The following is a 16,297-nucleotide window of genomic DNA, read 5'->3' as shown; positions in this document are numbered from 1 at the left end:
TAACTTAATCTATAGATTTTCCTTTTCTTTTCTTTAATTTCTATTTCCCTTTTCCTTCTTTCTGTTTCAATTTTTCTTCTTCAGGTATAACAAAGGGAACGATTATTGGACCCAAGTGAGCTGTACGAGACGATGGTTTTGGACTGCTGCCTGAATACCATACCAAAGTGAAGGGCCGAGTATAGGTCTCTTACTTGGTATCTCTCACGCAGTCTACAAAGCTGTCAGACAAATAAGTGGCGAAAAACTATATTCCCTACCCAAAATCAAGGATGTAAATGGAAGAACGCTTACCACAATAGATGAACAGCTTTAGAAGTGGAAAGACTTCTTTGAATCATTGTTAAGACAAAACCCGATCAATGATAACAACAACAGCACCAAGTTACAAACGCAATCTCCAAGAGACTAGAAGTATTTGTCAACAAATTTTTAAGGCCGATCCTAAAAATATATCGGTGGAAAAAGAGCAAGCGGTTCTCAGGGGCACAATTCAGACATCTTGCCCAAATCTTGTAAATGATTCAAAGTAAAATAATATTTTGAATATCCATTTGAATTAACAAAAATTTAATCATTCCAAAGGTTAAATGAATTGAAATATTGAATAGAATGGATTGGATTTAGCGAATAAATGGCTTAAATTTTGTATTCCAAATTAAGATTTTAGTGAATTAAGCTCAAATTGAATTAATGAGAATCTCTAATCGTAATTATGTATATTTTTTCTAGACATATTTAGCTAAATTTTAATCAATAAATTATATTACAATGCTCGCATTGTTATAATCAATGTTTGGCACTTTGACAATTTTGTTTTTGGGTCATGGCCAAACTCATATTGCACGTTATGAAATAACAAAATATTCATTTCCATAAAAAGAATAAAATATTATCAAATTTTTACACAAATTCGAAGTGAAACAACATTTTTAAAAAGTTATAATTTAAATTATATAATTTATAGGATTTTTAACTGATTGTATAATGTAATAGTTTGATTTTCTAAAAAAGTAGTAGAAATACTACCATTTTTAAAAACATATTTCTTTAAGAAAATATGCTTTAAATGTTATTTTAATCATTTCGAAATTGTTTAAACCATTTTTTTCTCACAAAAATATTTAGTAGTAGAAATACTACCTTTTTTTAAATAGCATAATTGCAAGCAATATTTAAATTTCAACACTAACAATTTTATTTATCTGTTTTAATCAATGTTTGGCAGAAGAATTATCAATTTAAAACAGTTTTTAAAAAAAGTAGCAGAAATACTACCTTTTCAAAAATCTATATTATTACAAAAATTTCATTTAAATATTGTTTAAAATAATTTTTACAATATTAAATACATTTTTTTTCCAAAACATATTTAGTAGTAGAAATACTACTAATTAAAAATTTTTAATTTTGCTTCAAAATTTTTAAAATACTTTAAATTATATTTTAAAACATATAATGGCTTCTTAAAATTATTTTCTTGATAAAATATGAAATTTATAGAATTTCCAGAAACAAAGAGTAGTAGAAGTTAATTTTCTTCTTTTTAAAGCATTTTAATAAAAACTTTTTTAAGAATTGATCTTTTCTTATTTTTGAAAAATAAGAAATAAAACCTAGAAATACCATTTTTATTAAAATTCTATACGTTTTAGTTAATATCAGGGTATTTTAGGAGATTTTCTCTTAATCACGTGGGAATTGTTAAAATCAATTGATGGGGCCATATTAAACACAAAAAGAGAGCAAAATTAATAACTGGAGAAAAAGAAGAAAAAGAAAACAATAAAAACAATTGATATTTATAAGATTTTTTTCTCTTAAAAGAAAAGAAGAAGCAAAAAACTGATTTATAATAAAACTCCCACCCATGACACCATCATTTATGACACACACTGGACAGAAATTCTTTTTAAATATTAATAGAATCCTAGATTAAACACAATAAAACACTTTATTATAAATAAACTAACAACAACAATTACATGAATGTCATTATGATTAACAATCAATAGGAAAAATATAAATTGACAAACTTACGCATTTGCGCATATTTAAAAAAATGGTCGGGAGGGGATGGATGGGTGGTTTGTTAGTTAAATGGGTGTTAGGGAATAAAATTATACTTTTCGGTATCTATTGCAAAAACAACAACTCGAACACACAACAACACCAAGGAAAAAAGGTCAATCTGGGGGCGTAATAAACTGTCTGCTGCAGCCACCAAAAAATATATGACTACCCCATCAAGAGGCTTTCTTTCACTTGCTTCTATTGGTATGTAGAACTATTTCCCATAGCCCTACACATGTGTAAAACGAATCGTAGAGTCTAAATTGCAAAAATATGGGGAAAAATCAATAATTAGAAACCAGGAAAACGGAAAATTAAGCTATTTCACCATAAAACTCAACTAATTGGCAAACATTTTTTAGCATAAAACCAATTTTCTAGCACTTTCTTATTGGAAATATAAAAGCAAATCTTAAATGAACTTTTTCTTATAAATAAACTAATAAATGGGTTTTTTTTCTTATTATTAATCACTTTTTTATTAACTTACTTTGTCCAACCAACACTTTCAATGCCATTTTCGCTGTTTTATTTTACGTTTTTTTTCTTGTTGTTAATAATTTTTTTTTATATTTTTCTTTTTATATTAATTTGTTAATATTTTTAAGCACTTTTGTTTCAATTTTCTTTTTATCAAAATTATAACACCGTAAAACTGCCAGCACAAAACTAAAATAAAAATTGTTCCGTCACACAAAAAATTATGAACCCCGTTTTGATGGTTTTCCCAGGCGCCTCTATCTATCTACACAAACTTTGTCACTGTAATATTGCAATTTAGTTTTTTTCTTTCTCTATGCGTTGTTGTATTGTCTCCAAAATTCCCCACATAACTGATATTATTGGAGGCTAAGAGTCCGAAGAATATACTCGCGACTGATTTTTTTCAATGCAGGGTTTATTTTTTTCTTTCTTTAGGTTTTTTTTTCTGTATTATTTTATTCAATGGCCGTAGATTTTTTTCTCTCGTTTTCTTTAAGTTCTCTTTCTCTGTCATTTGGTGGAGTTGCCGTATGGTTTAGGTGGAGAATTGTCATAACGTAAGAAGAAGGAACAAAATCGCTAAAAATTTAGTTTTAAAAGCTTTTAAATGAAAGAAGATTTTATTGATGAACTATTTTGTTATTTTAAAAGCAAAAAACTTAATAACGAAGATAGAAAGAAGATTTTTTTAAATATATAAAATTCCCATTTTAATTTCTTGATTTTTTTATATTATTGCCTGCGAAAATTTGTAGTTTCATAATTTAATTTTTTTTTATTATTACCGTTACCGCTATTTTAGTTGTAGTTATTTTGGTAACGGTATTCGATTTTAAAGGGTATTTTAGTGTTGTTGTTGTTGTAGCAGTAGTTATAGCTGAGTTGACAGCCCTTGGCCGAGTGAACTCGGATCATTTCGGTGCATACTGGTATTTTAGTGTTAACGGTAACCAAATATGATATTATGAAATTTTCTGCGCCATTATATTCTCTCATTTTTTTCATACTCTCTCTTTCGTGCAGCCAGACCTAAAAAAATCATAAATTTTGTAAACAAAAATCATATAACCCAACAAACATTTTATACTTAAAATGGATTGATTTTGTGGGCTTCGGAAAGTTTATTTATATATACATACGACCATGGCTATGTATATCAACTCTGCTATCTATAATGGTCCAGAATATATGTATAAACCTAAACTTTATCTCAATATATTGGATTTTCCTACATACTACCATAATTTAAAGGAAAACTCGCCAATAAAAATTGTTTTTTCCATTGAAAATCGCCAAAATGGCAATGAATTTGGTGACATATACAAAAGCTAAAGATTTTTTTACTTCATTTTATTATCAGTGATGGTAATGTTTGTTTAATTAAAACCCGCTTAATGTTTCAAAAATCGCTAGATATTTGTTAACTATTTTTTAACGGTAAATTCTAAGGAAAACACCTTAATAAGCTATTTTTATCATTGAAAGTCATAAAACAAAATTACTTCATGAAATTATTGGCAATATGTACTCTGTAAGGTTGGGAATAGAAATGGTTCGTGATGGCCATAGTTGAGTGGTTTTATGTATTCGGACATATTTTGACTGGCAATAAGTAGATTTTTGGCTTAATCGGAATAAGCGCTCTACTCTATTGTTTTTTTATACAAAAAATTCGTATTTACTAATTTAAAAGCGTATGTACTTCTTACGTTTTTATGACGCTTCAAATATGATAAAAATCGCTGGAAAATAGCTCACAACATATACAAAAGCTTAGGAATGTAAAAACTCTGTTATATTGTTATGAAATGTCAAACATATAAATTAAAGCAGAATGTTGTGAAAATTCATTACATAGTGCGGTTGATGTCTAAGCTAAATTATTTTACTTTTGGCGGAGTTGGTGGAAAAACTGCCTTTTAGGTTTAATGGATGTTTTGAATGACTTACCATTTTTTTTTTTGTAAATAAAACATTAATTTTGTTTGTTGTTGTATTTATTTAAGCATTTTTATTTAAGATTATCTTTCTTGTATGTATAGAGAAATTGCATTACATTTATTTTTATATTAATTAATTTCATATAATTAATAATTATTATAAATATTCTTGATTTGTTGCAAATTTTTCTTTTATTTTTTTTTTGTTATCATAATAAGATTATTGGTTTTTCGTGGTATTTTATAAAGATTTTCTTTTGTATTTAAATCTAATAAACATGGACTGTTTTCGTGAATATTTTACTTTATTTTGTAATTTTTTCTTTTTTTTTGGTAACACATTTTCTTTTAATTTAATAAATATTTTTTTTTGTTTATATATAAAGTACACACAGAGTTTTATTTTTATTAATTTATTAGACTATTTTTTTTAATAATGTTACTTTTGTTAAATTTTTGTCAAGCTGTTTATTTGTTTGGGGGGGTTATTATTAAATATTTTCTTTTAGGTTTTAATAAAAACTATTTTGGTATTTTGTAGATGTTTTGTTAGAAAAAGCAGTAGAATTTGTTTAGTTATTTGTAATGTTTGTAATTTATTGCATAAATAAAGTTTGTTTTATAAAGTTTTTATTGATTTGTAATAAATATTTTAAATTTTTTGTTAAAATATTGATTTGCTTGGTTTTTTTAAAGGCTGTGGGAATTTTTTTTAAATTATTAAAGTAAATAAGAGGTTTTTATAATAAAATTTTCAAAAATCTTGGGGTTTATTATTTTTAAATCCCTTTTTTACAAAAAAACTATTTAATAAAAAAATAAACAAATAAAGCTTTGTAATCAAACATTTTATAATTTTTTTTTGTATTTTTATTGATTTTCAACTTAAAGGCTAAATTAATATAAAATAAAAACAAAATTATAATTAAAAACTTTTTACAGGTTGGGGTTTTTTATACAAATTAAAATAAATTTATTTAAAATGCCACATAAAATATGTATTTTTAGTTATTTTTTTATATATTTTTACTGAAGCTTAAATTAAAATGCAATAGAGACAGACACACACATTAAATAAGCGTTTTTTTGTTGTTTAATATAAAATTGTGGGTGAGTTAGTAAATGCAGTGATTTTTTTATCATAACTATTATGGCATCACTGTTCAATATGATGTATACAAATGCTGCCAATTAAAAAACTTCACTGTTACATATGACATATACAAATGCTGACAATTATGAAGCTGCTGCATTTACTTCCGTTTCCCTTAATAAGCTTCATTTAAATTATTATTTTGTTTAGCAATTAATAGAGAATATATAAATAAATATTTATATCTTATATTGAGTATTACAAAATATATATTATTTGTTTGTTTTTCATAGTTTTTGCTTAATTTAAAATATAGATTTTTCTGTTTTAAATTAGAATAAATTTATTTTGTTTAAAACATGTTTTTTTTGTATTGTAATTAAATTTTAAAAATATTTCTTGTTTGCTTGCCTTTTTACCCTAAAAATTGTGTATTATTTAAATTACCCAATTACTAAACTGTGCTTTTCTTTTTTAAATCTTTTTTTTTTAATTCAAAGAAATTATTTTTTTTGCTTTTTTATTAACTTTGTTTAAAATCTTAAATAAAATTTTCTATAATTAAACAAATTTCTGCTATTTATTTAGATTTTTGTTTTGAATAAATTTTGGGAATTAAATAGTTTTGTTTTCTTCAATTTTGTTTGTAAGAATCCAGGGCAGTGTAAATAAACCCAATTTTTTTTTGGTTAACAGAAACAAAATAGATTTTTCTTTAAATAAACAAATTTTCAAAAATTATTTTCTGTGAAGCCTTAAAAATTTTGGGAAAATATTTCTAAATCGAATTCTGAGTTTCCAGTTCTCTTTCGAACACTCTGAAATCCCAGTTATTTCCCCTTTTTTCAAGGAAATGTTGTTGTTTTCTTCATTTTGTAACCTTTTCTATTCCTGTTTAAGCAGTTTTTTTTAGGAGTTTGATTTAAAATTGTCTTTATTTATTTCTTTTTTTGTAAATTTAAAGCAATATTATTTGTTTTAAAGGTTCATGAGTTATAAAGAAATACAGTTAATGCTTAAAAAATTAAGTTAAAGATTCTTCTATTTAAAAAAAGTAATTTTTAAAAATCCCCCATTAGGAGATTTTTAAATTAATTATGGGAATTAAAATTTTCTTTGAGAAATTCAATAATTGAATAATTTTATTGTTAACAATTAAAAAAATTTAATTCCCAATTAATTTTCAAAAATCCCCCATAAGGAGATTTTTAAATTATTTTTGGGAATTTAAATTTTCGTTAAGAAATTCAATAATTGGATGATTTTATTGTTAAAAAATTAAAAAAGAGAATTCCCCATTAATTTTTGAAAATCCCCCATTAGGAGATTTTTAAATTAATTTTGGGAATTTAAATTTTCTTTAAGAAATTCAATAATTGGATGATTTTATTGATAAAAATTAAAAAAATTTAATTCCCAATTAATTTTTAAAAATCCCCCTTTAGGAGATTTTTAAATTAATTTTGGGAATTAAAATTTTATTTAAGAAATTCAATAATTGAATGATTTTATTGATAAAAAATTAAAAAAATTTAATTCCCAATTAATTTTTAAAAATCCCCCATTAGGAGATTTTTAAATTAATTTTGGGAATTTAAATTTTCTTTGAGAAATTCAATAAATGGATGATTTTATTGCTAAAAAATTAAAAAAAAGAATTCCCATTTAATTTTATAAAAATCCCCCTTTAGGAGATTTTTAAATTAATTTTGGGAATTTAAATTTTCTTTGAGAAATTTAATAATTGGATGATTTTATTGATAAAAAATTAAAAAAAAATTAATTTCCCAATTAATTTTCAAAAATCCCCCATAAGGAGATTTTTATAAAACAATTGGGAATTTATTTTTTTTACTTTAATAAATATTTTTTTAAGTAAAATGATTTTACTAAGGAATCCTAATTATTTTATTATGTATTTCATCTAAAAAATTAAATTCCCAAAGAAAAAAATGAAAATCCTTACTGGGGAAAACAATATTTTGCTTCAAATTTATTTATTTTGCTTTAAGAAAATAACCATTTTTTTACTTATTATATTAAAACTTTATTTATAATAAGCATTAACTGCATTTTCTGTTACTTTTACATTTATATAATAATTGTTTGTAAGACTTTGTAAATAAACTTTAGTTGAATTATTATTTAGATATTCAAACTTTTATTTTGTGGTAATTAAATTAGCAGCTAAATTTTTTTTTATATAAATTTTGCTTGTTTTTTTAGAATTAGATTTAAAAACAAAAAATACTTAAAACTAAAATTTTGTTCTTAAGAAGAAAGTAATATTTTTTTTTATATAGAATAAATATGTTTTAAAAAGAAAACGCTTTATGTAGGACATAATACCTTTAAAATGTAGTCCGTTAATAAAGTGGGAACTGTAGGACTGTCCTCATTAATGGCTTTTAAAACTGGAAAAATAAAACAAAAATTATTAAAGATCGAACTAAACAATTGAGAATTTTAATTTCAACTTACTTTTAATTAAAACTTGTAAATTTTGATTATTAGGTGTGCCATTCTCCAGGGTATAGGGTATGACAGTGGTTAGATATTTGGGATCGGGTCCTTGGAATTTGCCACGTTTCTTTTCGACATGATATTGTCGTCTTTTGTTTTGTACTGCCAGCAGTATAGAGATAAAAGAATTCTTCAATTCTTTTTCAAATTCCAATTCATCACGCAAGGCCAACTCATTGATCAAAGTCTCGCTCAGCTCCTGTATCAAAACCTCCATTTCCATATACAATTCATTCAATTGGGTTATGGATAGATATTGCAATTCTATAAGAAACACAAAAAAAAACACAATTAATTAACAAAATTTCTCTTAATTTTTTTTTTATTAATTTAAAACTTACTCTCCGCATATAAAGGTGCCCCCAACACCTCTTTGGCCTTTTCTATAACCTCCGATTCACATGTGGTGGCATCATCTGTGGGACTGTCGGCCTCATCAATAATATATTCAATTTCCTTAATCACCTCTTCCACACTTTTAATGGGCTCTTCCGATTCACTGTTGAGACCATTCAAAATCAAAGCATGCATATCCAGATCATTGGCAATGGCTTCGTCTTCACTGTTGAGCTCGTCGCCGGGTGTTTGCGCATCTAGAGAATCAGATTGTTTAGCAGGATTTTGTCCCAAATTTAAAGTAGGCATATGCATTTTACGTGTAAATGATTTGGACCAATCGATTGGCAATATATTTCCAAAGTTTCCGGTTATAGTCCACCACATTCTGCAAAACAAGAAAAACAAAAAGATATTAAAAATGAATTCCAAAAATGTTTTAAACTCAAAAAATTAAAAAAAATGAATTCCCATGAAATTTTAAAAAATCCCCCATTAGGGGATTTTTGAATTAATTTTGGGAATTAAAATTTTCTTCCAGAAATTCAATAATTGGAAGTTTTTATTGTTAAAAATTAAAAAAAATGAATTCCCATGAAATTTTAAAAAATCCCCCATTAGGGGATTTTTGAATTAATTTTGGGAATTAAAATTTTCTTCCAGAAATTCAATAATTCGAAGTTTTTATTGTTAAAAATTAAAAAAAATGAATTCCCATGAAATTTTAAAAAATACCCATTAGGGGGATTTTTGAATTAATTTTGGGAATTAAAATTTTCTTCCAGAAATTCAATAATTGGAAGTTTTTATTGTTAAAAATTAAAAAAAAATGAATTCCCATGAAATTTTAAAAAATACCCCATTAGGGGATTTTTGAATTAATTTTGGGAATTCAAATTTTCTTTGAGAAATTCAATAATTGAATGTTTTTATTGCTAAAAAATTAAAAAAATTAATTCCCATTTAATTTTTGAAAATCCCCCATAAGGGGATTTTTAAAATAATTTTGGGAATTAAAATTTTCTTTGAGAAATTCAATAATTGAAAGCTTTTATTGCTAAAAAATTAAAAAAATTAATATCCATGAAATTTTAAAAAATCCCCCATTAGGAGATTTTATAATTAATTTTGGGAATTTGAATTTTCTTTGATAAATTCAATAATTTGACGTTTTTATGCAAAAAAATTAAAAAAAATGAATTCCCATGAAATTTTAAAAAATACCCCATTAGGGGATTTTTGAATTAATTTTGGGAATTAAAATTTTCTTCCAGAAATTCAATAATTGGAAGTTTATATTGCAAAAAAATTAAAAAAAATTAATTCCTATGAAATTTTAAAAAATACCCCATTAGGAATTAAAATTTTCTTTGAGAAATTCAATAAGTGAACGTTTTTATTGCAAAAAAATTAAAAAAAAATTAATTCCCATGAAATTTTAAAAAATACCCCATAGGGGATTTTTGAATTAATTTTGGGAATTAAAATTTTCTTCCAGAAATTCAATAATTGGAAGTTTTTATTGTTAAAAATTAAAAAAAAAATAATTCCCATGAAATTTTAAAAAATACCCCATAGGGGATTTTTAAATTAATTTTGGGAATTAAAATTTTCTTCCAGAAATTCAATAATTGGACGTTATTATTGCAAAAAAATTTAAAAAAATGAATTCCCATGAAATTTTAAAAAATCCCCCATTAGGGGATTTTTGAATTAATTTTGGGAATTAAAATTTTCTTTGAGAAATTCAATAATTGTACGTTTTTATTGATAAAAAATTAAAAAAAATGAATTCCCATGAAATTTTAAAAAATACCCCATTAGGGGATTTTTGAATTAATTTTGGGAATTAAAATTTTCTTCCAGAAATTCAATAATTGGAAGTTTTTATTGTTAAAAATTAAAAAAAATGAATTCCCATGAAATTTTAAAAAATCCCCCATTAGGGGATTTTTGAATTAATTTTGGGAATTAAAATTTTCTTTGAGAAATTCAATAATTGGACGTTTTTATTGCTAAAAAATTAAAAAAAATTAATTCCCATTTAATTTTTGAAAATCCTCCATAAGGGGATTTTTAAATTAATTTTGGGAATTAAAATTTTCTTTGAGAAATTCAATAATTGGACATTTTTATTGCTAAAAAATTAAAAAAATTAATTCCCATTTAATTTTTGAAAATCCACCATTAGGGGATTTTTGAATTAATTTTGGGAATTAAAATTTTCTTCCAGAAATTCAATAATTGGAAGTTTTTATTGAATTCCCAAATATTTTTTGAAAATCCCCACAAAGGAGATTTTTTTAATACAATTGGGAATTTAATTTTTTTTTTATGAAAAAAGATTTTATGAAGTAAAATGATTTTACTAAGGAAAACTAATAAATTTATTAGTTATTTTAGATAAAAAATTTGAAAATCCCCAACTGGGGACAATAATTTTTGGTACTTTTTAAACTTTTGTTACAAAAAAGTACTTTTTTAAAATTTTTTGTACTTTTTTCCTTAATTATTGTTATATTCCAGGCTTTTTGAAACAACCTTCATAGAAAGTTTAACAAATTTTTTAATTAAATTCTTCTATTGTCTGTTGAAATTAAACGAATAAAAGTGAAAAATAGGCTCGTAAAAATCATGTTAGAGAAAAATGATGAATAAAAAAATGAACAAGTAAAAGTGTATAAAATTCTTTTGCTTTTTTTGTGTAATAAACTATCAACAATTTCATTAACATTATGTAGAACATTGTAAGAACACGGTTGGTTAGAAACAATTGAACAAGAGCAACTAGATATTTTTTTTAATAAACCACATTTTAAACTGATTAGAGAGGCCAGGTCAAAGGTAATTTAAAACTAAAAAAAAACTAAGAAAAAATAAAAATTTCTTTAAAAATTTTAGATAAAAAAAGTTACACAAACTGCAGTTTTTTTAAGAAATTTTAAATCTGGCTTCTCCTTAATATGGTCTTCCTTATTTTCATAAAACAAGCACTCTTAGCTAAAAAAAGTAGGTTGTTAAACTTCATGTAGTACACTGGCGTAAAAACAGAACAAAAAAAAAAAGAACAACTATGAGACAAGTTAAGGAAAAAAAAACGGGCTAAAACAACATACCACACACCATTAACAGCTTAAAAATAATAAAAAGCTTCTTACGTTTTTAAAACATTAAAGTGTGTCTAACATTTTGGTTACAGAAAACAAGAAAGAAGAAAAAAATACTTAAACAAGAATTATAATTATGAAAAATCTTTTAATGATGTTATTAAAATATATTATAGTAAAAACGATTAATAAAAAAAAAATACAAAATTAAAATACCAGCACTAGAAAAATACGAAAATGGGAGTAAACTTCAGAAAAAAATTTGAGAAAAATCATAATTTTCAAATTTTTTATTTAAAAATTTTCGAAATTGTTATTAAAAAAAGCCTCAAATGTTTCATAAATGAATTTTCTGCATAAAAAAACAAAAAAATTAAAAAATTTTGAAACTTAAAATTTTTCGAACTTAAGTTCGAATTTTCGAAAATAGCTTAAAATCATTTCGAAACTAAATAAACATGTTTTAATTAATTGAAATTACTAAAATTTTAAATTTCCATAGTTTTTGTTATTTAAAAAATTTTCGAACTTAAGTTCGAATTTTCGAAATTGGCTTAAAATCACTTATAAACAAATTTAAAGTAATTAAAAATACTTTAAATGATTTATTATTGAGTTTTCTGTTTAAAAATTTCAAAATTTTCCAATTTTCTTTATTAAAAAAATTTTCGAACTTAAGTTCGAATTTTCGAAAATAGCTTAAAATCATTTCGAAACTAATTAAACATGTTTTAACTAATTTAAATTAGAAAAATTTTAAATTTCCATAGTTTTTGTTGTTTAAAAAATTTTCGAACTAAGTTCGAATTTTCGAAATTGGCTTAAAATCACTTATAAACTAATTTAAAGTAATTAAAAATACTTTAAATGATTTATTATTGAGTTTTTTGTTTAAAAAATTCAAAATTTTCCAATTTTCTTTATTAAAAAAATTTTCGAACTTAAGTTCGAATTTTCGAAAATAGCTTAAAATCATTTCGAAACTAATTAAACATGTTTTAATTAATTGAAATTACTAAAATTATAAATTTCCATAGTTTTTGTTGTTTAAAAAATTTTCGAACTAAGTTCGAATTTTCGAAATTGGCTTAAAATCACTTATAAACTAATTTAAAGTAATTAAAAATACTTTAAATGATTTATTATTGAGTTTTTTGTTTAAAAAATTCAAAATTTTCCAATTTTCTTTATTAAAAAAATTTTCGAACTTAAGTTCGAATTTTCGAAAATAGCTTAAAATCATTTCGAAACTAATTAAACATGTTTTAATTAATTGAAATTACTAAAATTATAAATTTCCATAGTTTTTGTTATTTAAAAAATTTTCGAACTTAAGTTCGAATTTTCGAAATTGGCTTAAAATCACTTATAAACTAATTTAAAGTAATTAAAAATACTTTAAATGATTTATTATTGAGTTTTCTGTTTAAAAAATTCAAAAATTTCCAATTTTCTTTATTAAAAAAAATTTTCGAACTTAAGTTCGAATTTTCAAAAATAGCTTAAAATCATTTCTAAATGAATTTAACATGTTTTAATTAATTGAAATTAATAAAATTTTAAATTTAAATAGTTTTTATTTAAAAAACTTTCGAACTTAAGTTCGAATTTTCAAAATTGGCTTAAAATCACTTATAAATGAATTTAAAGTAATTAAAAATACTCTAAATGATTAATCATTGAGTTTTCTGTTTAAAAAATTCAAAATTTTCCAATTTTTTTATTAAAAAAAATTTTCAAACTTAAGTTCGAATTTTCGAAAATAGCTTTAAATCATTTCTAAATGAATTAAACATGTTTTAATTAATTGACATTACTAAAATTTTAAATATCCATAGTTTTTGTTATTTAAAAACTTTTCGAACTTAAGTTCGAATTTTCGAAATTGGCTTAAAATCACTTATAAACTAATTTAAAGTAATTAAAAATACTTTAAATAATTTATTATTGAAATTTCTGTTTAAAAATTCAAAATTTTCAAATTTTCTTTATTAAAAAAATTTTCGAACTTAAGTTCGAATTTTCGAAAATAGCTTAAAATCACTTCTAAATGAATTAAACATGTTTTAATTATCTGAAACAACAAAAATTCAAATTTTTCATAATTTTCAACATAAAAAAATTAATTCGAAATTAACTTCGAATTTTCGAAGTTAACAGAACATGCTGCTAAAGCCATTTTTCATGTTCTATATTGAAAAATTAACAATTATTTTATGTAAACATAACAAATTATACAGAAAATTCAATAATTTTTGGATTTTTCTAAATTCGAAATTAAGTTCGAATTTTCGAAATTAAAATAAATAGCTCAAAAGCTTTTATATCCTTAAAATTAATCATATTTTCAACCAAATACCAAGTTTTCATATTAAAAAAATAATGTTTTTGAATTTTCTTGGATTTTTCCAAATTCGAACATAAGTTCGAATTTTCGAAATTGAAGAAATATTTAAAAATCTGTAAAAATAACATATAATATATGAAAAATATAAATTTTTAGTATATTTGGGTATTTATGAGATCAAATTCATTTTCGAACTTAAGTTCGAATTTTCGAAATTACAGAAAAATTCAAAAAAATCTGTAAAATTTTGTAAAAATCTTTTATAATATATGAAAATGATAAATTTTAGGTATATTTGTGAGATTTTCGAGATCTAATTCAGTTTCGAACTTAAGTTCGAATTTTCGAAATTACAGAAAAATTATAAAAATTTATAAAATTAGCTTATATACATGAAAATTGATAAATTTAAGTATATTTGTGAGATTTTCGAGTTCAAATTCATTTTCGAAATTAAGTTCGAATTTTCGAAATTACAGAAAAATATGAAAATCTGTATTTTTTTTATTAAATCTTTGAAAATGGCTAATTTTAAGTATATTGGGGGATTTTTGAGATCAAATTAATTTTCGAACTTAAGTTCGAATTTTCGAAATTACAGAAAAATTATAAAAATTTATTAAATTAGCTTATAATACATGAAAAGTGATAAATTTATGTATATTTGTGAGATTTTCGAGATCTAATTCAGTTTCGAACTTTCGAAATTGAAGAAAAATTTAAAAAAATCTGTAAAATTTTATAAAAATCTTTTGATTTGATGATAAATGATAAATTTTAGGTATATATGTGAGATTTTCGAGATCAAATTCATTTTCGAACTTAAGTTCGAAATTTCGAAATTGAAGAAAAATTTAAAAAAATCTGTAAAATTTGCTTAAATAACTTATAGTATATGAAAAATATTAATTTGAAGCATATTTGTGGAATTTTTAATTTTCGAATTTTCGAAATTACAGAATTATTATAAAATCCTGAAAAATATTGTAAAAATCTTTTATTAAACATGAAAATTAATAGTATTAAGTATATTTTTGGCTTTTCCCAGAATAAATTAATTTTCGAACTTAAGTTCGAATTTTCGAAATTTTCGAAATTATTGAAAATTTGGAAAAATTTTGTAATTTTTGTTTAAATTTCTTTTAGTATTTATTAATTCTTATTTTACCTAAAAAAAAAAAACAAAAATTTATGTTGGAATTTTCGAAATTACTGGAAAATTTTAAAAGTTCTCTTTAGTTCCCTTTAGATTTTTTCTCATTATTTTAAACATTTTCCTCTTAAGCTGCTGACTCTATGATACTTAAGTTAATAGGGAAACAATTTCTGGCCTTTTATGTTGAAAAAAAGAGAATCACCTCAATTGAAAATGTCTTTTTTTTTTTTGTTATAACATGTCATTATAAATGCATTCAAGGAACAGGAAGTCTCTAATGTCACTATTAAACAAATATTTAGTTATTTAAGACCAACAAACAAACAACATTTTCTAGACATCATTCATGGAAAATCCTTAAGGATATAAACGGGAGTCTCCTTTATATAAAACTTTTTTTCCAATAAAGAAAAACCTCAACCTGCTTTAAAAGAAATAAATAATAATAAAAAAACCTAGAAACGAAATGAACTCTTCTAAAGCTTCTTCTATTTAAGTTTCTATAATACTAACAGCAAACAGAAAAGTGCAAGGAGAAAGAGAGAGAGAGAGAAAGAGAAGTATATAATAAAAAGGACCTGCAGGACAATGAACTCGTTATAAATATGAATGACTTAAATATGGGTTATTTGTAAACAACATATTGCTCGTACTTTTAGAGCAAGCAAGTTTATACAAAGTAATAACAAAAATATAACCAGAAAAAGGAGGTGGGGCAACTAACAGGGAAATGGTCAAAATGGGGTTTAATACAATATTTATAATACTGCAGAGTAAAATGCAGTGCTAGTAAGTTGAAATGGCACAGAAATAAATTAATTTATTGTTTATGAGAGATGGAAGGAATTAATTTAAAATGTAATGAAAATAAATGCCTAAAATTGAGGTTATGGGAGTGAAATTTTAAAGGAATTTATAACAAAAATTCTTTTTATTTTTTAATTAATTGAGTTCGAATTTTCGAAATTGATGAAATTTGACAAAATTTGTCTATAGAACACAAAAATTATTAAGCTGTAACAAATTTAAATGTATGAAAGTAAAAATTTTTAAATTTTCATGATTATTCATATTTCGAACTTAAGTTCGAATTTTCGAAATTGTTGGAAAATTAACAAATTTCGAACTTAAGTTCGAATTTTCGAAATTGCTGGAATATTAATAATTTTGTCAAATTTCAAGCTGAAAACGTTTAAAATGAAGAAATTTTAAATTTGAGCACTTTTTCAGCAAAAATTT

The 16,297-nt window shown here is 23.1% G+C and overlaps 2 protein-coding genes across 6 annotated transcripts in view; both read right to left on the bottom strand.

The window, feature by feature from the left end:
- The window catches only part of Rop (Syntaxin-binding protein Rop), a 42,766-nt gene extending 39,821 nt beyond the window's left edge, over positions 1–2,945 (bottom strand). For 2 of the 4 annotated variants that reach the window (XM_065506975.1, XM_065506977.1), the window contains exon 1: positions 2,564–2,944. In XM_065506975.1, the coding sequence (XP_065363047.1) occupies positions 2,564–2,591 (28 nt within the window). In that variant the 5' untranslated portion in view covers positions 2,592–2,944. Of the gene's footprint in view, positions 1–2,563 lie in introns of all 4 variants that reach the window. The other 2 variants (XM_065506978.1, XM_065506974.1) reach the window with 2 other exon arrangements.
- Positions 2,946–7,727: 4,782 nt separating this feature from the next.
- Positions 7,728–16,297, bottom strand: part of Unc-76 (fasciculation and elongation protein Unc-76) — a 63,465-nt gene continuing 54,895 nt past the window's right edge. Inside the window, exons 2-5 of one of the 2 annotated variants that reach the window (XM_065508377.1) lie at positions 8,769–8,836; positions 8,454–8,705; positions 8,071–8,376; positions 7,728–8,003 (exon numbers count right to left, since the gene is read on the bottom strand). In XM_065508377.1, coding sequence (XP_065364449.1) covers positions 7,921–8,003; positions 8,071–8,376; positions 8,454–8,705; positions 8,769–8,836 — 709 coding nt within the window. In that variant the 3' untranslated portion in view covers positions 7,728–7,920. Of the gene's footprint in view, positions 8,004–8,070; positions 8,377–8,453; positions 8,837–16,297 lie in introns of both variants that reach the window. The other variant, XM_065508376.1, reaches the window with a different exon arrangement.

Source organism: Calliphora vicina, chromosome 4, assembly GCF_958450345.1.
Source record: "Calliphora vicina chromosome 4, idCalVici1.1, whole genome shotgun sequence".
NCBI lineage: Eukaryota > Metazoa > Arthropoda > Insecta > Diptera > Calliphoridae > Calliphora > Calliphora vicina.
This window is presented reverse-complemented; position numbering and strand designations above follow the sequence as displayed.